Below are 27,189 nucleotides of genomic sequence, written 5' to 3' on the forward strand. Positions count from 1 at the left end.
GTACATTAAATTTCCCTAAAGAAGAAATGAAAGGTAAACATTACTCTTTAAGTATCAGATGTAGAATGTAGATCAGGTAATCATGTGGCAAAGCCTGCCAGATGGCTCCTATGACATCAAATACAACTCAGAGTGAAAGGTTATTTAGTTTTCAAACTCAGCCACAGGCTCTGAACAACTCTCAGAAAGATAGGGTCTAATATGATTGAGGGCAAAAGGTATTTTTCCTTCTCAGTGCTAATGTGTTTATGCTCACAAAATGGAAGTTTAACTATTGGCGGCACTTACATCTTGGTTAGACATTTCCCAATATGGTCTCTCTCCATAGGACATGACCTCCCACATGACAATCCCATAGCTCCATGCATCGCTTGCCGAGGAGAATTTTCTGTAGGCAATAGCTTCTGGGGCTGTCCACCTTATCGGTATTTTCCCACCCTGGAAAATAAGTTGAAGATTTATCAGATGGCTCACAAGTGTATTAAAAAACAAAATGGTGTTCCAATTAAATATCTTACATTAGAAAGACCTAAATACTGTATGATAGTGTTGACATTTTAAATAAGAAGGAAAATAAGAATAATGTTATAATGTCAGAAATACATTTCCGATTATTCAGTGGAAACAGCTTTAATGGGAAATAAGTCACACTTCAGAGATATTTTATTTCATTCATTACAGAAATTTATTTTCACTTTAGATTCACACAATTAAACTCACTATCATGCCATTTAAAGAAAGTTCCAGATTATAAGACATTAAAACTAAATATCATTCAACATTCATTAAACATTGTATTGCATGTATAAATAATAATGATAATAAGTTCTAACTTAATTGAAGACAAATGGTTAAATACAGAACATTCTCTACCAATTCAATGTTTATCAGAACTTTATTTCCTTTCTTCTTTTTCATCTGCTGTGATCACATTTATTTTAAACTTAAAAAATCCTTTAACATTATACAAGAGCACTCAGGAAGGATAATCTTTCTTTGTAAAATTTTAGGCTAGTTTATATTTTTATTCTCCAATGTTCAAGTTAATATCTGAACATATTAAAGAGATTAAATTGCATGAATTTAATCTATGCTATTCAGGTATTAAAGTCGACCATTGTGTTATACTTATTTTTTATCAGCATTTATTACATTTTATCTCTTTATACACTCTATAAATCCCCTTTTTACTATAATGACAAGAATAAAACAATTCATCCATTTGATATACAATCTTTGAAATCTCAGCTCCGAACAGCAAGTTGGGTGGACAGAGTAACTTTGACGCCACTAGATGGCGCAAGAGAACAACGAGCTGGTTTCAGACGCGGTCTCTCACGCCGCGGAGATGGCTTCTGTACCCTGCTGGTGATTTTGACAGTCAGAATCCACCACAACGGAGTCGCTTTAACATTATCAGCACTTTCATGATCACATCATTTGATTGATCAGTCACTGTGCGCAAAGTTTGGTGTTAGGACGAGTGGAAGTGGAAGGAAAAAAATGGTGCCTTCTTTGGACCTCAAGGGATTTAGGTCTAACATCTTTAGAGGTGAAGCCATTAATGGAGGCATCCAAACACTACTTATTTCTAAACACTGCTTACTTGAAGAGAAAAGAGAGTCAACTGAAATAGAAACAATTAGGTTTCACAAGGCAAATGAGAGCATTAACAGAACCCTCATCTTAAAGAATTGTAGCAAGGAATCGTTAGAAGGAATCTTGGGGAGAATATCTTGAATTAAATCCCCTGATTTTACAGGTGAGTAGACTGAGCCCAGGGTTTAGAGATTTAGAGGTTTAGAGATTCCGTCCCCACTCCCCCCACATTATTAAGCACATAACCTCTATTAACGTTATTATAGTAATGTTGTGGGGTATCTATATAAAGATGTGAGTATTTCAGCATGGGAGAAAAGTTGGGCCAATCTAACTTTGCTGTTTTAACACTATCCATTACCGTATGTTATAGTAGTACCATGGAAGGGAGCCTGAAACCTGGCATTTTCATGCTTTGGGGTAGCACCAAATAGGGAACAGGAAATTAAATGTACAAAGTTGGTGATAGCAGTTTAAGAGAGTGGTGGACATGGGAAGGGAGTTGCAAGGGGGGGATTCATTCTTGAACCCAAAGTAGAGTTACCAGATAAAATATTGGACCCACAGTTAAATTCAGGTTTCAGATAAATAAAAAATACTTTTTTTTTGTAGTGTATGTCTGTGAAAGAATATACTTTTCTTTTTTTGCATTATGTCCCAAATATTTCATGAGATATATTTGTACTAAAAAATACTGTTTACCTGCAATTCAAATTTAACTGGGCATCCTATATTTTATTTACTAAATCTTGCAATGCTAATGCAGAGCATTAAAAAAATTCAGAAATGGAAACATTGTAAATGATCTAACAGAACATAAAGTAGTGTTCTGAAAAGACTAGTGTGGTCTATTACTTCACAAGAGGACAAGGACACTCAGACTTGTATTTTGCACCCGCACTATAGTAGTCTTTGCTCTATTGTATGTTTGTGGCTAAAGCTCCTCAGTCTTCTGGCTCTGCATTTTGAAGCCATTCAAGTCAGGCTCAGGCATGTGGAAACCCCACTTCCAGAGAATAAAGACCAAATCTGCAGATTTTGACCTCAGAACAGATACAAGTGTAGCAGTCTCATCTGACATTTTTGACTCTGGGTCTTTCTTTGTCTCTTCTGGAAAACAGTATGTAGTAAGTGTGAATTGCTAGTCTGCTGCGCTGATCTTTTGCTAAATCTTTGTGTGCTCTCTATTAAGACAGAGTAAAAAACAGAGTTAAGGGTTATTTTATGTGCATTCACTTATAAATGATATCTCATAAAAACGATTCACACATAAATTTATATTTCATATAACTTGTTATCACATATGAATGATAACTTTAATACTTTCCTTCCTAAGATTTTACTTTTTCCTCAAGGGCAAGATATTACAGAATGTTTGATTAATAGCATTGCTACCTGCTATGGACTGAATTGTGGTCCTTTGAAATTCATATGTTGAAGCCCTGATCCCCAATGTGACTACATTTACAGACAGGGCCTTTAAAGATGTAATTAAAGTTAAACGAGGTCATAAGGGTCGGCCCTAATCCAGTATGACTGGTGACTTTGTAAGAAGATGAAGAGACACCAGAGGTGTGCAGCACAGGGAAAGGCCATGTGAGGACACAAGGAGATGACCAGCTGCAAGCCAAGGAGAGAGGCCTCGGGAGATGACAAACCAGCTGACAACCTGGTTTTAGATATCCAGCTTCCAGAATTGTAAAATATAAATTTGTATTGTTTGAGCCACCCAGTCTGCTGTATTTTGTGATGGCAGCCCTAGCACACTAATATGCTACCCCTGTAAAAAACCAAAATATTTTTCCTAAGGTGAGCAACATTGCAAAACAGATGGTATATCTTTATTTCAAATTCTATTCCAGTGTTGTCTTGTAATGGAAAGGGTGAGCTAGAATAAATCTTTAAAAAAGTGAAAAATTGGCACAGACGTTTTAACTTGGGAGATACAATTCTAATGAACAAAAATGCATGGTAACATGGTAACTGAACCTGACAGTAAGCACAAACTGGAATAATTTGGAGCATATATGGCATGGAGATAAAGGAAATATTTAATTTTTTTTCTAATGAGAATGATATATACTGGATATGGTTTATATCTAAGTGCAAGATAAGACAGAAAGGAAGATTATTAAGATTACCGCATGATCTTTATCCCTTTTTCTACTTTAGAAGAAGCACAAAAGCCTAGTTCTTTTTTCTTTTCTTTTTTTTCTTTTCTTTTTTAAAATGAATATACCAACTTTGTGGCTTTATCTCATCTACTTATTTTTGCCTATAATCTTGAATCAGAGACAGAGGTAATGTGCTAAGATACTTTTTTCTCAAAGCATTAACTACCAGATGTTTGTTTCAGGTTTCAGGAATGAACAAATAGTACTTTAGATTTGAAATCACAATCATTGGAACATTACATCTTGCTGTACCATATGCTTATAAGAAAAAAGTTACCAAAGATGCTAATCGAAATGACTCAGTGTAACTCAAAAGCCTTCTCATTTACTAATACCTCCCTCATGCAGCAATTGTAATCACCTATGGAACAAAGGAGAACAGGAAGTAAGCAAACCAGATCAACACTGAAAATGTTGTTAGCAAACCTTTTTTCTGTTTCTCAAGTCAAATTCAGGGATTGTTGTCTAATTAGTATGTAGTGAGGTTGTAGCAGAAAAAGTGCATAGGTGGAACCTGGAGCCTTGTATACCTGTAAACACTAAACCCCAGGAGTGGAGTTGTGTTATAGGTGTACTTAATTAACATCTGAGTTTTAGAACCTAATCTTCTAATCTTCAATAGAGGACACAATCAATGGAAATAAAGTAAGGTTACAGAGGTTTAATGTTGAAACCAGATGGAAAATTCCATTGAGAAGCAGGAACACATACACAAAAAAATCTCTCTTCATTTCTCACCCAATGGATTTGATGGTTATTTTGAAGGCAATGGGTTTGAATAGACAGCAGTCTATCTGTAGACATTCCAATTCCTATTTCCTTGGTCTATCTCTGTAGTACCTAAACTTCAATAAGAATCACAGTACAGAAAACATGTATACTATGGTTAAAGATTAATTTAAGGAGCTTCTCATGATAATTTTGACTAAACAATATTTTTATTTATAAGTTGAAAATTCTAAGTGAGATGCAACTGTATTATAACCCATTGGATGACCTTGGGCAAGTCTGAACCCTGAGTCTTATATTTTGGATCTGCAAAATGAGGGGACTTGAATTAATAATCATAAAATGGTAAACTATAAAGTTTTAATATTTGCTACGATATTTCAACTCCCATTAAATTGTAAGGATATCAGACATATGAGTTGGTATCTAGACTATGTGAACAGATAGCCTGATGACAGACAGCGAAGGAGACAAGCACATTCTTGTTTTATACCCAGGCCAATAACTAACGGTTACGGTGATCATCCTAAGTGGTAAGAAAGAGTTAAAATAACTCAGTTGCTTTTTTAAAAAAAGGCGCCAGTGTGAATAATACATGATAGAAGGTATAGAACCAGGTCATTGACTTTTTTTCCCTTTTGTTTTTTAACTCTTAATGTGTGAGTATTGGTTATATGGAAGAGTCATTATATGAAGACTTACTGATGTCAGACAAAAGAGGCATTAATGTTCAAGGAAAGATTGCTTTACATTATAATTTCTTAACAGTGGGATTATCTGTGGCAGAGGCAGGCTGGTTTGGGGAACATTGGTGAAGAAATCAGCACTGTGGGGTCTCCTGTTTTAATTCACTATCGGTGACCTGGGAAGTCACAGGAAATCACAGAAAGATTACACACACATGAGTTATACAGACAACTCTCACGTAGGGGGATATTTTTCTTTTCCCTGAGAACAACTGATCTTGAAAAATAAGTCCATCTTTGAGCATTTCTTTCTAGCTTGTATTCCCAAATCAAAAAATTATAATATTATAATGTACAACTATTTTATGTTGTGTAAGCCTTTTAAAACTGCAACCCCATCCCTCTCAGAGGGGCACATGCTCCCTTTTCTTATTGAGTTGCTGTGTGGAATTTTATCTTTTTCTGAAACATGAGGGCAATACCTGGCCTTCCTTGAAGAAAGACTGAGGGCTATGATAGAATAAATTCATTTATAGTTGAGAAAGCTTCTCATATTTTTGCTTCTAGATAACATTTATTAAGTGAATTAAGTGAGATAGCACAGATGGAGTACCTCTTAGCTGCCAACACGTAGTAGGCACTCAGCAAATGGTATTTACTTTCTTAACTTAATGTATTTAAAATTTGTATTTTTTAGGGATCTGCTGGGTTTCCAGCCCAGACCAGTCTCCCAGTTCCCTCATCAGGAGTCACTGCCCAGACTAAGGAGTGATCTTCTCAAACAAGGGCTTTTAGGAGCCAGAGGCAGCAAATTGCTTGCTGATAGAAAAGCTCTAACTCAGTTTTTGTAATTAGATCTTGTCTTGTCCAGTTTGAGGGCATCTGCATATGTTGGTCTAGTGAGTTTGCTTCCATGCTTACATTTCTGCCTTTGTCCCACCAGTGCCCTTCCAAGGCCCAAGACACCTCATTCATCTTATTCTTTCACAGGTAAAATTTCATCGTCAAAGAACATTATGGTTAAATGTTGGCACCCAGATCTCTGTCTACTGCTGAACCTGCTTGATAATGATTCTCTCTGGATTTCTTGCCTTTTACTGAGTCTTTCTCTTCTCTTTCTGGGGTTATGACACACTGGATAAATTACAAACCTTCTTCCTTCAAAAATGCACATAGAGACACTCACAGGATTTGCATCAGCATCAGGCGATTCATAGATATTAGATTAAGATACTCTTGCTGTAAACAAAAGACCTTTTTTTGGCGTAGTTTTAAAAATATAAGTCATTGGTTCTTAGCAACTAGTTTTCATAGGATGACAAGCACTGTAGAAATCTATGGTAAATAGTATTGTTTTAGGCCACAACATAGAAATAAAACTGTTTTTATACTTCTATACAAGACGAAGACTCCTTATCAGTTGTTCCTTGTTCCAGGCTTTTATTCCCCTATGCCAAGTACCTCGTGTAGGTGTTCAGTGAAGTCTCAGGGTCTTGATTTTATGAATCCAGAGCCCATCAAATCTTTGCCCTTGGGCTGAAGCAGGCCTACAGTTAGGTTACTCATGGTTACTTTTATTTTAGTGAATCTAAATGCTTTTAGACAGGATGTGGGCTCTCTAGAGTACTACCACTCCACTCTACTATCTCACTAAGTCTTTCATCAGACACACTTGACCTATTTCCATTATCCCCTTGGCTTCTGTAGACATTGTTGTTCCCCCTCTCCCTCTCTAATTTTAACGTGGCTCCTTGTTCTGATTAGGAAACAAACAATTATCTACTTTTGATATTTATTTAGACCATATGTTTCATAAAGAGTAGGGACAGATGAGCAATGACTTCAAATAAGCATGAATAGCTAACTTATTTTGTCTTCCACTCTCTAAAAAAAATTTTAACTATGGAAAGGCTTTCTCATTCTTCTCATCTTACACTATCTATCTAGAAATATACTACATTTTTATTCTTGTCTAAATATATAAACAGCTCAGTGAATGCTAATTTTTGTTCCTGTAATAAAACAGAGCTTATAGTGCTATTCGAAGCCTCAAGAATTAAAAACCTTTTCACCTGCTTCTTCTTAAATTGTTCCTAAAAATAATTCATTGTCTACTATTTCTCAGTAATCTCTTTTGATGAGAATATAGGTGCACATCCTTAGGCGAATAACACTATTCTGGGGGACAGCTGTTGAATTAGATTTTCTATTTCATCCTATAGGGTAGATAAAGCAAGACACGATGTTGCTATAACATATGAGAAGTAAACATACACATTATTATGAGGATTGCTGTAGTATCTGAATGTAGATACTTAAACATCACCGACAGAATAGACAACTTTTTGAAACGACCTGTTGTTCATTACAGTTTTACAAATATACTACGTGGTAAACTTTCAAGGGGATAGCTGACACTAATCGAGTTAAAAATAAAATTCCCATTCTTCTCTGGGAGTAGCACTCTTCCCCATATCATCTCTCTCCAGTTATTCTCTGTCTCTCTCTCTCTTCTTTTTAATCTAGTTCCATGGAATGCTAGTTGCCCCTCAACTCTCTCCCTAGGGTATTTTAATGAAGTTTTCTTAAGCTTCTCACCTATAGTTTTTATGGCAAGAACCTATGGAAATTAGCACAGAAGTAACAGTTTTAAAACACGTACTATATAAATCATAAAAGGGAATAAAGGGTCAATTATTTTGGGCCATTAATATTGAGATATTTTATACATTAAGTGCTAATATATAAAATGATAACTTTTATGTACACAACACTTGAGTGTTTACAAAGCATTTTCATCCAAATGGCCTCAAATTGATGTAAACCACTAAAGTGTGAACACTTTGCTTTCTTATCAGGTTGCCCTATGAGAATAATACTAATAAAAAAGCCGTTATTAATACTTATATCATCTATTTCTATCCATAGTTGGATGGTATTTATTTGAGGAAAAAAATTCAGATCCTGTCATTAGGAAAAGAGACTGCATAAAATGAAGTATGACTATATACTAGTATTATATACAAATGTTATTTGAAAACAAATATTAAAAAAAGGATCAGAAAAGTAGATAGAATCTTGGAGCATACACAGTGGTGATTCTCATAAACCCAGGGGTGCTTACTCCAGAGAGACAGCGTGTTAGGTGGAGAGACAAAGCAACTTTAGAGCCAAACATCTGGCTTATAATCCCTCTTTTTTCCCCCACTAATTTGTTGTCTGACCTTGTGCAAGTTACAGATTCTCTGTAATTAAGGGGTGTGGTCTATGTTATCTTATGGTTCATGTGAAATTTTCATATTCTATGATTTATTAATCCACATAACATCCCAGTAAGCTAAATTAGAAGAAGAAACAACCTCCACTTCTGCCTAAGGAAACAGAGACAGAAAGGGTTAGTGCTGGGCTCAGTTGCTTCCTGAGGCACTGTTATGCCCACAGGCGCTTTATACATTAAATCAGAACTTCCTGACAGATCCACAGTACTTTGATCGAACATATTTGAGAAGCAGGTTTTCTCTTGTGGCTGTTGCACGTAATATTGTGATACATCAATTCAGAGTGGAACTGTGACCTCAAATTACCCATTGTCAGAAAGGCTAACTCTGAGTATATAACCTAAGGATGAGAGGCAAGATGACACAATGACATCTTTAGAGGCAGTCTGTTTGGGACCAACTACTCTGACTGACGAACACTCAAGAGAGGAGAGGGCACAGTGTTCTGAAAGACTGAGAAAGCACTACTCTATGGGAGAGACAGGGCACAGGGGCTCACAGCCAAAGGTGGGTAAAAACGAGGGAAGTCGGGAAGAACCTGGAACTGGAAATGCCAAAATATGTTTAATACAAATTAATCTATTTTAAAAGTAGACTTTGGCTGAGAAAATTATTAAAATGCTAGTATTTTTTGAATCAGTTTTAATGCTGGGACAAACTGATTAAAGAGGACAATTTTCTTATATCCTCAGGGTCTTAGTTGATGAAATTTACATCATTTTTTTGTTCATTCTATTATTCTAACATGAAATGTTGTCTTTTCAACTTTTACCTTAGCTCCTATTTTGTTCATGAGTGACGTGCTCGCTCCTCTTATGCCTGCCTAGAACACCCATTGTCTGCCTCACTTATTTGGCACTTAGCATCATATACCTTCTATGTACTACTATTTGGCTTTTAAAAATGTGGATGTACTATCTTCACAGAAAGGAAATAAATATATTGGAGGTTCTTTTATCCTTTGCAATTGGCTTTACAGTATTTAGCATGGTGCTATGATTATGATATGAATTTGGTGATTATTTGCTGAGGAGATGACCAGATGAGATGAATCAGGCAAATGATATAAAATGAAAAGCACAATCTCAGAACCATACTGTACAAATGGAATTCAAATTTTGCTTTTTAGTTCTTCCTTAGTCATCATTATGAATTTGATTAATAATAAAGAAAGGAAGGCAGAGAAATCTCCCAATCTAAATTTTTAGCTTAGAAAGGGCATTACCCAGAGAAGCACTGAATTTCATTGGTGGCATTCATTTATTTGTTCACTCACTTATTATTTTTCTAATCAAACATTTTTTTAAAACACATCTCACATGTCAGGCTCTTAAGTCACAAAGACATTCTTCTTATCATTGGGGAGATCATGTTATTGTAGGAGAGACATCAGTGTAAACAAATAATGGCAGCACAGCAGCTAAGGGCTCTAACGGAAGTCTGTACAAAATTCATTTAGTGGCAAAAAAATGAAAGAATCAGCTGTTTGGGATGGCTATGGGGAGAAACAGAGAGACATCATAATAGAGGTAATGTCTTAGGTAGAATTTAAAAGAAAAGTAGGAGTTTGAATAGTAAAACAAAGAGGCCAGGACATCCCTTCAGGGAGAAGATCGAGTTCAAGGAGTGGAACAGCATAATATGTCCAGGGAATTGCAAGTTGCCTAAAATTGCTGCTGATTAAGGCCCAAGGAAGAAACCAGTAGCTGTGAAGTGGGAGACATCAGCAATGGCTATGTCACTGAAGGCTTGATTAGACATTTAGAATGGTAGACGAAATGTGTTCCTAGAAAATAGAATTTAGCGATGTGGGATGCATCTGTCACTCTTTCTGGTATGCTACATTACACACAATTTAGTTTGATTTCTTTGTTTTTACCATAATTTTGTTGTGGCTTAAAGACCTGTATCACATTGTAAAAAAGTGGTATAAGGAAGCTCTTTTTATTTTTTTTTAAGTATAAGAAGATGACAGGGATACCAAACCTCTTTTTTGACCTTTGCATTGAATGTATAATAAAAAATATAAAATTCCTTTTAATTTTGGCAGAATCACCTGCACTAAATATGTGCAATCATGCATCATACAAAGCAGGTTGAAAGGTCTAATTTTACCTGCATAACATATTTGCTGTTTTATAGCAGATTTTCCCAGTGAATAAATCTTGGAAAAGCAATGCTTTTAAAATAGCTTCCAGCTTGTTTTGGTCAGGCTTAAATAAATCATTTAGGTTCTGAAGCCTTGTTCACTCTGTACAGCAGATGGCTCCAGAGATCATCACTGGAAGGCTTAATGGCATAATATGACAGAACCTGAAGTACTTGGCTACAGGTTATGAAGCAAGGAACGATATCTGTCATGTTCAAATGCTATCATGAGTCAATGGCAAAATCTTAAATAAAAGAGGGCCTATCTCACCATGGGGTGGGATCTTTTAAGAGATCAACCTGGATTTCTATGAGCCCTTTCCATTTTTACCTTGAATGTCTCCTGGCTCTTTCTTATTTTGCTCTGTAAACTCTAATCCGTTCTATTTTTGTTGTTCTATGCTGTTCTGTTTTCTTTTACTCTGTTCTTGCCAACAAATATTCATTGTGTATACAGAATATAAGCTCTCTGAAGCAAATCTTTGTTGGCTTGGTTCTTTGTTGTTTTCTCAGAGTTTAAAAATGAATATGAGCATAATAGGTATTTTAATATTAGTTAAAGAAATATTAGAGATGTGGCATATGATCCTGAAAGAGCTTATCCTCTAATAGGTGATAATGGTACATAATAAATGATGCTATGAAATGTGACAGGTGCCATGAGAAGAGAGAGTCGGGGAAGGCTTCCAAGAGAAAATGATATCTAGGCTTGGTTGGACCTTATGGAAGATTGGAGTTAGATGAATAAAAGGGGTGAGGAAGAGGAGGAAATCAGAGGTAAGGGGAGGAAAGAACGGTCCAGGCAAGAGAAGAGTAGGTAAGAAAGAGAGCAAACAGATTAAGAGGTACGAGTGACGTTGAGTACAGTTGGAGGTAGAGTGTGTGATGGGGGAGTGGGGAGAGACAGAGGCTAGAGAAGTAGGCAGGGCAGAGAGTATGAGGGGCTTAAAAGATCAGGAAGTGCTTCCTAAGGCATTTAAAGAATTTAGACCTTTTCTGGTGGCAATGGAAGGTCACTGAAAGCAACGAGGTGATAAAATTAGAAGTTTTGCTTTGTTTCATTATTTTTAGATCACTTTGGCTGCATTGCAAATTGCTAATGAGGAAGTAGGAGACAAATAGAGGGAAAAGAAGAAGCAGGGAAATCTTGCCATGCCTAGGAAGTTAGTAACATTATTTAATAATTCTATGTCATATATGATCCCATTTTTTTTACATTAAAGCTGTCTATGTCAATTCCTCTGATTAGATATTTGCCATACTCCAGAGAAAAATAGAATGACATTTACTCTGCTTAACATATCTAAATGGAGAGTCCAAATCAATCATGTAAACAAAGCAGAGGAGGAATATTCAAAAACTAATTTTGGAAAATTTCCTTCTAAAGGATCATCACACACTACAGAATGAATCATCATTTACATACACTTAAAATTTTTGTATTAGAGCAAATCCTCTAAGGACTTGCTAATTCCACTAGAAAGATTTCTTATCATATTTAAAATTAATAATGTCATGTTTAAAAAACAAACCACCTTCTACCTGTTCCCATTTAATCCAGAACGGTTTTTGTGTGATTTGGTGTTTACCTGAAGGGGAGGAAAGACAAGTGTCCACCTTTTCGTTTTGTTTTGTTTTGCTTTCTCACGTATATATGTGTACTGGGAAGAAGAAAGAAAACTCACTCAGAAAGGCTGTATTTGGTGTTGTCATTTATGAAATTCTATAGAATCAATTTTTCCTCACTCCCCCCCCCCCCCCGACAACAGATTTGCTCAGAGAAAAGGATTTCACATGGGCTCAGTGTTATACTCCAGAGAAATAAACCCAAAGTCAAGTCGCAAAGCAATACAAAGCATCAAAAACAGGAGTTAGGGTTACCAAAACATTAATACATTATTTTAGCACAGAAGAAGCTTATTTGATTGTTTTTAACATGGTTGCTTTCATTTATATCCTGTCCTTTTTTTTTTTTTGGTCTGGAAAGCTTTATATGATATGCGAGTTGCTATATATTCAGTTATGCTTGTCATATCTTTCACAGCATTAAACTTGTTCTCATATCTTTCTGATAAACAAAACTGAACTTAAGGCAGAACCACGAGAATTCAGGAAGAAAATCCATCTATTTATAGAAAAATACCTGAAAATTTAAACCTAATATGCTACTTAAAAAAAAAAAAATCAGAATTTGCAGGAAAACTTTCATTTGAGGAAAACCATGTTCATATTTTTAATTTGAAATGTGAGTTTGGTCATCTCCAATTAGTCTTGGGTAGACATTTGCTAGCAGTCCACAACCAGAACCATTTTGGTCTGGTTTTACATTATCGACAGGTTCTTCCCAAATGGCTTCTTTCTGGAATCTAGAGGAAGTTTCATATCAGTGTTGTAGTGCTTTAGCCTGACTGTCGGCAATGCTTCCCCAGGGCTGACTGCTTTCTGCCTGACTTCAGCCAGTGCTGTCAATCTTTCACTTTCATGAGCACTAAAAGAATCCCACTCACCCTTTCCCAAGTACCTCTTAAGAAGGAAAAGATTAACTTTTATAATTTAAAGAAAAAGAGACATTTTCATTTAGTGTTCATATTAGTGATGATAAAATGGGCATCATGGCCCAACTATATTAAACTTGGGTTTCTTTATTTAGGATTTTTGTTTGAAGAGAAAGTCCTAGATATTTTAGTAGTTCACTCTGTTAAATGATGTTCGGCATCCAACCTATAAAATAATCGTGATTTAATCAACCTACAGGAATTGAAACCCGAATGACTTGAATGCTTCCTCCTAAAAGTATAAACATTGGGATAACAGTGATAAGGGAAATAGTATTTAGCTTCCTGTATCCATAATATGACAAAAATGCTAAAAATTCATCATCATTAGGCATTAAGATAAGAACTATATTACATTTAAAGTAAATGGAAAAATTTACTTCTAAAAGTCTCTTTTTGCTTAGATTTCGAAATCAGGGCTCTTATGGTATAAATTTCACTGGAACTTGCTGCACCTCCTCTTGGAAGCATCAAGTTTCACAGAACATTCAAAACTACATTTTTATTCCTTTTCTAAATACTCAACTATTTTGACCAGATGCTTAGTTTTCAAAAGTATTATGGAATTTAAATATTGCATTTATTATTTTTTTTAAATAAAACTTTCTTAAATGGGAACTTTCAGTAAGTAATAAAAATCCTCATTAGCAGTTCCCTTGTACCAAATTACTTCAGCATTAAAGGAGAAAAAGTTCTTCCTCTATTCTAATACATTGATCTTTACAAAGGTTGAAAGATAATAAAATATCTGATAAAAATGCATAGCTTTGACCCTCAAAATCTGTGTAAGTGAAAGGGGAGTGAATATTTCTGAATGCTAATATCTGCATTACAATCATATTTTCTTGGCAAGATGATTTAAAGAGCTTTATATGACAGTCAGGTTATACTAGCCTTGACAGTATAACTGGGAGAAAAAGATTCAGATCTGTTTTTATATTTGATTGGAGTGTGAGGTTCAGACTGTCAGAGCAGGACACTCTCACCAGTTGTCAGGAAAGGCTGGCTGCCTTTGAGATTACTGAATTAGGGATGCAGATACCTGACATTATTTTCAACTTGGCACTCAACTTATAAATTTGGTGAAACGGCTAGGCATCTCTATACATTATTTCTGTCACCTGTGATTTAAGGACCCGATTGCATTATATTTGATGGGGGATGGAAAAAAAAAAAAGGAAGAGATTACAGGTGCACGTGAATGTCAAATAAGTATAAATTATACTGTGTGACAGTTGAGAAGGTAGGTACATATAAGGTGTAACTCATAATTGTGAGAAAAATGTTAAAGTGTTAAAGTAGAAATATACAATAAATTATAGAGTTTTAATATCTTTCGTTAGTCTGAAATGTGTTAAATATTAGATATAGTAAGTGCTTAATAAATTTTCGTCGGAAGAGTATAGTTACTGTCAATGTACTCTAATTCAGGAAAGTCAGTAATTAAATGGCTTGTTTGGCTCTTTAATCTGACTCCCTATCCCCACAGCCTCTAATTTCCCCAAGAAAAAATACTCAGCCATAACTGGCATACTAAGCTCTTTCTTAGGCTCTGGGGCCACTATTACTTCAGGACAGGAAGCCCCTAAAGCTGTAAGACTCAACATTGAATCAACTTGCCCATTAGCACCTGCTTAGTTTTTTTTGAGATCAATCCCTGTCTATTCTCATACCCGTATACTTGTTCTACCTCTTATCTAGTACATAGATCTCATCAGAATGACGTGATACTAGAATTCTTGTTCCTAAAATCTATAAACTACACCTAGCACAGATTGTTTGCCTTCCTGGACTTACCACTCACTACCTGCTGCCAGATACTGTAGAGACCACGTTCCCCCCACCAGCAGGGAAAGTCTTTTCTTTACCTTCTGACACAAGCCACCTGCCCCCAGCCTTTGGCCTGTGACATGACCTGTGTGAGGTTTCCTAACATTCTATTCCTTTTAAATTCCTTTTCTACTCTTTTCCCTTCTGTGTCAGGGCTGGCCTGCCCTGGTCTACCACCAGTAGAATGCTGTCTCTGAAAACCCATATCTTCTCAGAATTATATTTCTGAAAATCCATTGGTATACTTGGATTATAATATGCAGAACTGAATATTTTATGATATTAAAAGAAATTATATATATAATATACATATATGTATGCATATATTATATGTGTGCACTATGTGTGTATGTGTGTATTTTCATTTTCTACTATATCTTTGTAGAACCAAACTAAAATGGAATCGTGTCAGGGACAAACTGGAGATGGTCAATTCAGGTGAATAAAGGAAACTTAATCTAACATTACAGGAATTTACAGCTCTTCTCAGAAATCAGCAGAGGGTAGCCGCCAATCCTCAAATATCAAATCTGTTCATGCTATTTCTCAACTTCCTTGTTTACCTGACTCAACTACCCTAATCTAAGTAAAAATAAAGACCAGTAGACAATTAATTGATTGAAAAAAAATAACTTCTGTATTTATCCCACAAAAATCCCTTAGTCTGTGAGTAACTAGGAACTCATTGCTCCCATCGCCTTGAGTTTCCCAGGTTGCTGGACGAAAGCCTTGTACTAAATACATTTTTCTGCTTTGTTTAATTCAGTGTACAGAGTTTAGTTTTTGACACCCCACATCCTAGATGTTGCCATACCTTAAAGGAGATAGTTCTTTCTTAGTGGCCTTGACATTTGATATTCTGTTCAGTTAAGCTGAAGTTTATTTTCTAAAAATTACACAAACATTAGGAAACATGTCGGCTTCTATCACCCTCATCTGCCTCTTGGACCATGCTGCCATCTCTGAGGACTGACAGGGCACTTGCCCTGGGAATGCCAAGTTCCCCCGCTCATTCAGGTCCATTAGCTGTGTGATCAGAATTTGCGACTTCCATTCTTCTAATCTTGGATGATACACCATACTGAAGAATGTGAAACCTGACATCTCATGTGGTCACTACAGGTGCCAGTTCACTCAACTTGGAATCACTGGGGAATTAACTAACAATACGGTAAACACTGGCCAGTGAGAAACAGGAAACAGGAAAGAATCCTTCGTTCATGGGAAGAAGGATGTCCATGTGAAGACATAGCGAACACAGTAATAATACATCATTGAATTGCCTCATGTTCTTCCTTGCCTCACTTCTACTTTCCCTTATTCTTGCTGCCCTGGTTCTGTATGTCCCATATAAAGTTTCAGCATTTTAAATTATTTTCTGAAGCTCTGTTTTCTAGGGAACGTGGGCAAAGACAGTTGCCACAGAACCAACATTTCTGCCATCCCTTGAAAATTCAGAGTATTTACTCTAGTCATATCCAAGTGCAGACAAAATATATTTAGTTGAATGTTTATCTGAACATGTGTTATAGAAAATCGTGGCATAAGGGAAAGAGTGACAAAAAAGGGATTAATTTTCATGTGTTTTCTAGACATTTCTTTGTGTTTCTGTGAGATACGATTTATACTTCCAGGCCTAGTGTTCTTGCTGAGTTAAGTTTTAACTTCTTTGTTGGACTTGGGAGTTGCATATTAGGTTCCATTTTGTGTGTCCTATATTTGTTTACTATACTGGGTGGTAAAGTATAGAGGTTTAGAGCTCAGGCTCTTAGGTCGCACTGCTTAGATTTGAATCCTGTCTCTGTTACTATAGGCTTTGTGTCTTTTGGCAACTTTCCTTCCTTCTTCATATCTCATTTTTCTCATTTATGAAGTGAAGATAATGGTAGTACCTTATAGGGTCATTTTGTGGATTAATGAAGAGAATGCATCTACAAATGCTTGCAATTGTGCTTTTGCTCATGTAAGAGCAATTATTAGCAGTATTTCTTTTCATATTTAGTCTCTTCAAACACTGTATCGAATATACTAATAAGAACAATTTCTGTCATTTCAAAAAGAGAAACAATGTGCTATACCTGTTATGTATTCTTTATCTCTATGAAAAGGGACAATGATGATATACTTGTTATATTTTCTTTATTACCACCAAGAAGGATAGCATCATGGTATTTGTTGTTAATTGTAAGTGTATGCAGTGAATTGAGGGGGAGCTAACTAGTTCTTCAATGGAACACCCTGAAGTATATGCTTCTGAAATCTACTGTCTATGCACACCTGGGTGTTCTCCTCTGTAGTGACTAATGCTTCCTTTTTGGACTCTACTTATGTCAGAATTCCCAGAATTTGATCCTGTTCTCACAATCTACCATGGTATTTTCCTTACTGGCTGCGTTAACACTAGGTCACTGAGAATTTTTGAGCTTCACTCACTCTGTTCACGTGTAAATGGAAGATAATAATTTCTCACAGACTTATTTACCCATCATGAAGCATTTATTGCCAGATACTAGGCTAGGACCTGGGGACATAAAGATAGAAAAGGAACAAAGCCTGCACTCAGTTTGTTTTTAATTAAAAACAGCCGCCACCCTTTTCAGACCAAGAAAATGAGGATCAGAAAAGGCAGGAAAACTGTCCAGGGCAACATGGCCAGCAAAAGTGCCAGATCTAAGGCTTGGGTATAGGCCTTTTCCTTCAAATTAGTGTTTTTTTCATTATATAATGGATGCTCATATCTGTATTAGGTATATTAACATTGCTTTCCTTTCGTCAAAATTCAATAAAATATTATGAATTTTGTACAACATAGAATATTGTAAATATTCTTTAAATGTAAAGAGCTTTACACATTAACTTCATTCTATTGGTAACTTGAAATTTATTGATTTACCTAAAAAGGTAAATCACTAGAATCTCCTCTTTCAATTTTCAGAGGAAAAAGACAAGTTGAAGTAAATTTCCCAAAAGGAACAGGGATTTTGTAGGTGACAAACCACAGTTTTACAAAAAAACCCCAAAACTCCAAACTTTATGTCAAGGATTAGATTGTAAAGCAGCTTGCCAGTCACTAATTTTTTTTCTTCTTAAGACAATGACTGTAACATTATTAGTAAACATGAATAAAACAAAGGTAATTGGTTATTTTAAATGCTTTGCTTTTATCTTAAAACTTCATTAATAATTTATATAATTTTATAACATGCTAATAAAACTAAAACTAGGCACAATGAGGTGAGAACGTGCATTCAACCTATTTTGAAAGTGTTCTTGGGAAGTTTTAAATGGAAGCAGTTTAGGGAGGATGGCTGACAATGATTGCTGAGATGCAGAGTGCCAACATCCTGTTGGTTCAGTCAAATATGCTAGATTTTCTGGAATTTGATAACATACCTCCCATCTAAATTGCATACTGACAGATTGATACCGCCTTCATCATGATCTAACCAGTAGATCCCTGGAAGCACCCTAGAATGGGCCGCCCTGTTAAAATTACACACATAAATCAGCCGAAGTAAAAACTCCTCTCATGACCCTGGAACATTTCTTGAGGTCTGAAACACATTCATCTTCTAATGTTTTTACTGATGAGGAGACTTACCCACTTATTTCTAGAAGCCATACAATCTCATAGCCTTGTCTTTTAGATTACAGAAAATAGCCTTTATTTTTGTAAAAGGATTTTAAAGTAGAGCTCTGCCTGTCTCAATTTTAGCTGAGGCCCAAAAAGGCCAAGAAGAAAAAAATAATACATAGTAAATATCCTAGATTACGAACCTGTCCTACATTATTCCAAGGTTTGAAGGGGAAATTTAAAAACAAAGGAACAAAAACACTGGTTTTGTAACCGGTTGCTCAGTACTCAGATCACTAGGTAGAAGAGTTTGCGGTGGAAATAACTGTTTTTGAAATATGCAGTCATGGCACCCTTCCTGTCAAATCTAGTGAGGGATCCTAATAGGAACACTGGGAGAATTTTTATTTGCCATTGGAGGTAGGGCGAAGAAAGACACTTGCTTTGAATCCAGGCCTGGAATAGCTTGAAGGTGCGACGTTGGTTGGTTGTTCCCTGTTCTAAGGAGAGAAAATGAGTATGTAGTTCTAAAGACAAGTGTTTTAGTATTTAATGCTAATACTAAACCTGCAATTTAGTGTCATAGTAGATAGTGAAAGCATGCACAGTAAACTATAATCACTAAGGCTTGAGTCTTGGCTCTTTCTCATCTCTGGATATTGTGGCACTATGTAAATCAATTTCTCTGTTTCAGTTTCTTCATCTTAAAAGGAGGGTAATAATACCACTCTTCTCTTTTTGGGAAAGGTTACAAGTTAATACATGTAACAATGCCTGGACCATAGCATGCACTTGGTAAAAGTTAGTTATTATATTTATTATTACGTTAGTATCCAGTTGTGCTTTCTCTGGCAACAGGCAGAGGGGTATATTCCCTGTGGATCGGATATGGGCCTTGTGGGATGGGGCCACTTAGGTTTTTTCCAAAAAGACTTTGTTCAAAAATGTAAGATGCCAAAAGAGAGTTGAACGGCTGAAAGTAGAGTAACAAAATGATCAGAAGCTCTAAAAGGCACAAACTTTATCAGGATATCTTTAGGACAGAGATGTGTAATATTTGGGTGGGGCTCCCCAAAGAACCTATGAAAGTATAATATGAGACAAAAAGTCAGTTTTAATACCTAGCACGCTCAGACCATCAATGCCAAATCAACAGAGCACCAATCAAGTGAAATCTATCCTGCTGCTTTCCTATTCTTCCCATATTCCCTCTGACCACGAATGGTTCAGAGACCTTATCTAGACAGTTGTGAGGAGGAACTGCCAGCTTTCGAGATCATGATAGAAGAAGCAGTGCCAGCAACGATGAAGTTTTTTCTTTTTGCAATCTACGGTGTCTGGCTCTTTTAAACTAACAGTTTGGTATCAGACATTATTTTGTGGGTCTGAATATAAAAGGTTATAAGGAAGTTCTTAATTCAGTTTAGCAAGTATCTTTTGAGTGCCTATGCGAGAAAGGTTCTGTGCAGAAGATGCTGTAATATAAGCGATCAGTTTATATCCTGAATATATTAGTTGTTGCTCAACTACAGTTTTGTGATGAGTCTGGTTTGTTCAGTGACTTGGGGCATAATGCATATATCATTACAAAGTGTCACCTGTACACTGTAGATATACATAATAACCAGCGTCCTACAGCAGACAGCTTCTTATAGGAAGTTCTCAGGTTTCTAAAAGATAATTAAGTAGAACTAAATCTCTGTCAAATGTTTGAATAACAGACAAAGGATGACTTTTGGTTTATACTTAACTATGCACTCTGTCTATAGTAATAGTATTAAAATTGACAGTACTTTTACAACCTCACCTCGTGGACTCATCTTTCTTTAACTTGTTTTGAGTTTTAAAAGACATTTTAATATGCCACTATACATGAGTTCTGGCAGTAGAATATCACCAGCCCTATTAATCAACTGAATCTGCTTGTGGTTTTCCATGATGGTGTCATTCTTTGAGTAATATGAAATCAGATAATCTCTCACTGATGATGTATCTCACTAAATCACTCTCGGAGTGCTGATAACATGATGACAATAACATATTAGCATAATTTATCATCACATGTACCTTTGCTCTGGGGATGTTTTACTGCAATGTATAATACACTGGCTGTCACTCTGATGATGTATTATAGCAAGACTTCCTCAGGAAAAAAAACCCCACATTTTGATGGAATACTCTTCATATCAGAGAGTAGTGCCCAGGGATAAACAGTTGAAAAAGTTTGACTTCATTTGCTATTGAATTCCTATGAAGGTCAGAGGCACTACAAACAGTAAAATATAGTTTGAAGACAACAGGTATCTATCTCTCTGATATGTACTAGTTTCTTAAAGTTCCATTTTTTGTTCCAAGTAGGTTAAGGCAGGTTTTTATCTCCAGTAACTATTTAATATCCAAAACACTGACATTGTACAATAGAAGTTTCTGCAGCCTGCAGTATCATTTAAGGAAATGACATTCTTAAATAAGATGTGGAATTTGCTTGGGGCAGAAGTGAGGTAATTTCCAAGGACAGATTAAAAGTGAATGCAATATATTATACAATACTTTTCCTGAAATTCTGCCCCTTGAGCTACCCCATAGAGTATTACTTATGAAAAGGACTCATAGATACCGTCTAGTATAACTGTGGCCTAGAGAGAATAAGACTTACTCTTGGTCACGTGATAGTGAAAGGTAGAGTAGGAATAAAAACTAGTTTTTTATTTTTGACAATTGTTCCAGTGCTTTATATAAAGTAAATTGTGGAGCACTTGCAAACTAAATAGCTATAGCAGGATACAAATACGGGGATAGTATGCTGGATACAAAAGAGTTCTTTATTTATGTTGCTTTTGATGAAGACCTTCAAACAAATCAATGTCTACTTGACTGAGTACAACTATAACCATCCACTAGAAGAAAATAATAATTAAGATAATGATGAAGATGATGATGATGATAGCGATCACTTACTGAGTACATACTAGGCAATTTGATAGACATTTTGCAAATATTACTTTATCTCGCCTTTTCAATTTGCCAAAACATTAGCTTTGAAATACAGATTCCAGAAGCAATGGTCTTAAATCACAATACACAATCTTAACAACATTATTTCTTCTTCTATACAAAATCCTTATTTAACAGCAAAACACACAAAGTTCGTGTGTCTTTGATGCAATCACTTTTGCTGATACTTCTGTCCACGAAATCATCCTAATTATATTCTCCCAATAGTAGAAACAATCATTCCTCAGAAGAAGACTAGACATGATTTGTTTTATTTATTCCAGGTTTCTATTAAGAAAATGGTTTCATTTAGACATATGCTAGTGCTATGAATTTCTCTGCTAACAATTTATATGCTTCTCCCTGTTCAATTGATGCTCTTCAGCATTTTCCATGGATGACTAATTTAAATGATAAGAAACCCACACTGGAGGATCCTCTGAAACTCCTTGTGTTCTGTGCAGGGGAGAACATTTCATTGTGCTCAGTCTTCTTTACCAATGTGTGTTTCACTGAGCCAGACAGCATTTTCTTCATTTACCTTCTTTGTTATTATGATCAGGCCATCATAAAGCCTAGACATGGGCCACTTACCAACCACATGCGTCACTCTCTGAGTCAACATCATAGCTGCAATGTAAACATTCAGCGGCTCCTAAGAAATGCTAATGATATTATAGCTTTTAATAGCTCAATAGATGACCTCCTTCTATAGGTCAGGTAACCATTGGTAAAGGCAGAGTGCACACAGGATAATGATCTATTGGGTAATGCTATTTAATGTGAGACCTTGTGAATAGACTGCCCACATGTATTTTTTAGTTTGAAAAACAACAGGGCAGAAAATTGAGGTCACTGATAACTGAGCCACAGTCATTTAAGTAGGAATGGAAAAGCATAATGTTTCAGAAAAGTTTTTCGGCAACTTTTCACTACTATGGAAAGATGTCACTGTAAATCAAAAGCAAACAAGTCTCACACAGAGCTGTTCCAGTGCTTTTTACAAGGCACTGTAAATCACATAAATTATTCAAAAAATGGCAGTGAGGTCCAGTAGAATGCCTGAACTAGCTGAGGATTCAACATTGAAGGGTCAATTGGTTTAGGACAAGAATGGCCTTTTTGAGATTTACGGCATTTCCGGACACTCTACCATGAAAAGACTTGAGTCAGAAAAATCTTATTTTTGAAATGCCCTCCAAACAGCTTTAAAAATTCTGATCAAATACAGATTATTGCAAAGAATTTACTACATATGCCAGAAGTACTTCTTAATGATCTATCATTAAAAAAGACTTAATATAAGAAATAAGGGAGTTAATCACAGCCAGCCAGAAAAACTTTGCATAACTATTAAGAAAAAGAAGGAGAAAGACATATTAAAATAATCTGATTTAACAAACTTGGCTGTAGTGAAAAGTTATGCAATAGAAAAGGTGCTGACAGCAGATTCCAAGTTTTATAGCATAAATTTTCTAACTTTTCAGCTGCTCAGTTGCAGCCCAAGATGGGCTGCCAGGAAGGAGGAGCCAAGGAGGCTGTACCTTTGTCTGGAGTTGTAGCAATGGAAACTCTGCTCGCCTCCCTCGAAGACCAAATCTTTTAAAGCAGGCATGCAAAAAACAAAAACAAAAGCAAACAAACACACAAAAACTAGCTTCCACAAGAAAATAAGTTTTTGTATACCTAGCAAAATAAAATAAAATAAAATAAAATAAAAAATAAAATATATATTGATTTAATGGGATTGAACATTACATCTTATTATGACACTGGAAGGACAAACTGTTGGCTGTACTATATTTTCTAGGACTTATGAATCACCAAAGATCACAGATGTTTGCAAAAAACACTTGACCAATCTCTAATACAAATGTCAAAGTTTACTTTCTATTCTGTGAACTTTCACGATTTCATAAGTCCCCATTATCTGCAGATGGCACTATTTGGCAAAATGCTTTTACTTCACATGGTATCTGTTATTATAAGTTTAACATGTATAAAACTAAACCAAATATTTTTAAATCTTTTGATTATTGCAAGTTATGAAACATTATAGCAATTATAAGGCATGTCAAGTTTCACAGTGAAGGAGAACTTTAAGGAAATAAAGGTAAAACTATATTGAGCATTTAAAACATTGGTATAATCTATATTTTGGTTTATCAGTGAATGGTTACAAATTTAAATATATAGAAAATATTTGAAAATTTTTATTTAGGATAGAAGGTATGGCTCTATTATAAATAAAATAAGCTATAATCTTTTAATGAAATAATTATTTCTCATAGGAGTGGGCCACAGCTCATTACTTTTTAAAAACATCATAATCTAATTTAGAAAAGAAGTGGGTAGAAGTATATGTTACTTTAAAGAAGGTGATGATTTCATTCAGAAAAGAACCGTATTATTAGGTGGTTTTACATCAATTTCAATTCCAATATGGTAGAAACACATATTATCTCTGATCCAAATTGAAAGCATGAAAGATAAATAGAAGTAGAAAACTACATATCAAATATACTCCAAAAAATAAAGGTGGTTTTTCTTGAAGTACATTGAGATACGTGATTAAAAATTTTTATCAGTGATTACCGTATTCTATATGGGAAAGACAGAGAGTCATAACTGAAACTTATGACAGATTGCATTATGTGGGCTCAGGTCTCCCTTTCCTGCCTGCCCTGGCCATTGATCACTGTGAATGAAGCACAGTTCCCTGCCTCACTGACTGAGCTCGGCAGAAGACCTGCTTGGCCAATGTAATGTGGATGAGGTAACATGGTCACACCCAACCAGAGCTTCGACATGCTTGCATTGTTTGGCTCTCACTCTGGCACTCCTGCCCTACCCTACAAGAAGGAGATGCTCCAGAGAGCTGCTGCTCCTCCAGCACAGTCCCAGAACAGGAAACAAAGAGCAAACCTGAACCTAACCGATACTTTCAGCAGAGCTGCCACAGCTGACCTGTGGACTCATGGGTGGCAATGAAGGCTAGTTGTAAGCCACTGGGATTTTTGGGGGGCTTATTATTACGAGAATTTCTACATAAATAAGCTATTTTTTTGTTTGTTTTCGCCAAAGTTTCTGTAAACTAAAAAATTGATGGTTTCAATAAAATTATACAGCATCTGCTGTAAAAGAAACTATGTGGAAAGGTGTTACTTATGCCCGGAGAGGAAAATACAGTACAAAAGAACTTAAATCAGAATCTTTCCTCACAACCCCTCAGTCATTTTGAAGTAGGGAATATGCTTATTGTGTTTCATTATATTATAATCTCTGACAGCTTAAAATGAAACAAAATACTTGCCTGCAGTTTGAATTTGCAAAATGCTAGCATTTTGAACACGCCATTATAGCCCCTGTGTCCAACAATACTTCAACAAACATACAACCACCTGAATTTGTATACAGAAAACTGAAGATGCAGATTGAGATAAGACACTAGTCAGTTATAATAGAGCACAAATGTTATCTTTGTTCTTCATAATGAAGGCTCTATGGAAGACTAAAATACATAAAGCACATGAAAAAGATTTAATTGGAAAAGAAAGTAAAATAAGACCTCTGACACTAAGGATAAAGATGGGGTTTCATGGCAGCAATTAAAGTTTGGAAAAGTAACTTTATAAGCAGAAGAGATATTGCAGGGGAAAGGACTTTCATTTGTCCTCTTCATGCACCATAAGAGACAAAAAGCCTGATACACAAATCATCACAGGTGAAGTACAAGTAAGATTATCTGCCAGATGGCTGTAAACAACTCTCAGAATCCTGAGAGTCAGACACAGAATTTTTTCCCACAAAATAAGGGAGATAGTTTTTGCTGTGTCACAGGTAAACAATATATACCCTAAAGCCAGTGAAGATAGTAAGATATTTACTTACAGATGTCAAAGAACACAGAATCCAAGATTCAGTGTTCCCTGATGGTTATAAATGCTTCCTTTTACTATAATTCTGAGTGATTTCAGTGAAAACACTTGAAATCTTATCTAGGCACCATGTGTCACCATGTGTCAGCATAAACAAATGTGAGCACGAAAACCAGGAAACATAGTACATGTCAGCTGTAAACACATCATTGAATGAAACCAAAGGTCTTATGCATTGGAGAAGATGCTAATAAATTCATAGGCTGAGAGCTGTAATAAACCTATTCTAGAAAATTATAGTCTCATCCTGCCACTTTAAAATCAGGCATATGTGTAGTTTTGAATTTCAGAAGACTTTCAGTGTATCTCATTGAATCTTATATTGTGTTTGTGCATCTCATTTGTGGTTGTGATTGCGAGTTCCTTGGGGACAGAGGATAGATCTTATTCCTGTTTATCTCTCCAAATTCCTAATACCTGTCATTTACCAGTAGTGCAATAAATACACTTCCACCAAGAGAAGATGGTGGAAAATATGGGAAGGAGAGAAGAAAGAAAAGGAGAAAGAGGGAGAGAGGGAGGGAGAGAAAGAGGGAGAAAGAAAGGAAGGAAGAAAGGAAGGAAGGAAGGAAGGAAGGAAGGAAGGAAGGAAGGAAGGAAGGAAGGAAGGAAAAGCAGGCTATTGACATTGGCAATGAGTAATTATAGTTGTTAGATGTCCAATAGAGCTGGCCCTTTAATCTCCAGATAATTCCTTCCTCTAGTCTGTGTAAGGGGAGTTTCCCCCTCTTAACTTTCTCCACAAAACTGATGTGATGACACAACATAAGTAAATGACTATACTCATTTATAACTTCTAAATGTGCTTTAGAAGTATTTATTGAATGAATAGAATGACTGAGAGCTTAAGCTAGATTGCTCATTAAACTAGAAAATGTGTGGATATTGCTTATGTAGTCATAATTTCTCAGCTAGAATATAACGCTTGAGGTAATTCCATTTGCTATTCTAGGGTTTAGGGATTTACTAAAGAATTTACATCAAAGGAGGTAGAAGCAGAGCAGTTAAGCTTGTGGACCCTGGAGCATGGATTTGAAGCTTAGCCTTGCATTTTATTATTTGTGAAATCTTTGGCTAGTTACTTAATTTTGTGCATGCTTCTGTTTTCCTATATGTCAACTAGTGATAACAGTACTTGTAGGAATCATTGGCTTTTTACAAATATCTGTTCTTCTAAGTAAATGGAGAGATTGCTTTTATTCATTTCTTTGAAGTTAGGCATGGCCCTATGATTTGCTTTGGTCAACAAAATGTAAGTAGAAATGATGGGTATCACTTCTAGTCAAAACTTTTTTGAATCAGTGTGCTGTTTGGCATTCCCTTTCTCCTTGTTAAAATGACTAGAGATATTCCAAATGGTGGAGGCTCTGTCATAATAAGTCTCTAAGTGACAACCATGCAGAGCGCAATTCCTAGCTACAGGATATGAACAGTGAGCAAGAAATAAACCTTTATTTTATTAAGCCACTGAGATTGGGGGGGGGGGCGGTTATATGTTACTGCTGTATAATATAGTCTGTTCTGCTGATATGTTAACTTCTTCATTGAGTTCTTGTGAATACATTTAAAGAAGTAAACCAAGCATTCAATAGAAATTAGCTGTTATTCTTATTGTAGGCTGTTGCTGCATTGGAACTGCACATCCATTGGCTATGTTTTGGTTGTATAACTTTGCTCACTTCTT

The 27,189-nt window shown here is 35.8% G+C and overlaps 1 protein-coding gene across 1 annotated transcript in view; it reads right to left on the bottom strand.

The window, feature by feature from the left end:
- EPHA6 (EPH receptor A6) overlaps nucleotides 1–27,189 on the bottom strand; it is a 795,422-nt gene that overhangs the window by 29,517 nt on the left and 738,716 nt on the right. Inside the window, 1 exon segment of the mRNA XM_036218922.1 lies at nucleotides 289–438. Coding sequence (XP_036074815.1) covers nucleotides 289–438 — 150 coding nt within the window.

Source organism: Rousettus aegyptiacus, unplaced genomic scaffold (assembly GCF_014176215.1).
Source record: "Rousettus aegyptiacus isolate mRouAeg1 unplaced genomic scaffold, mRouAeg1.p scaffold_m13_p_4, whole genome shotgun sequence".
Taxonomy (NCBI): Eukaryota; Metazoa; Chordata; class Mammalia; order Chiroptera; family Pteropodidae; genus Rousettus; species Rousettus aegyptiacus.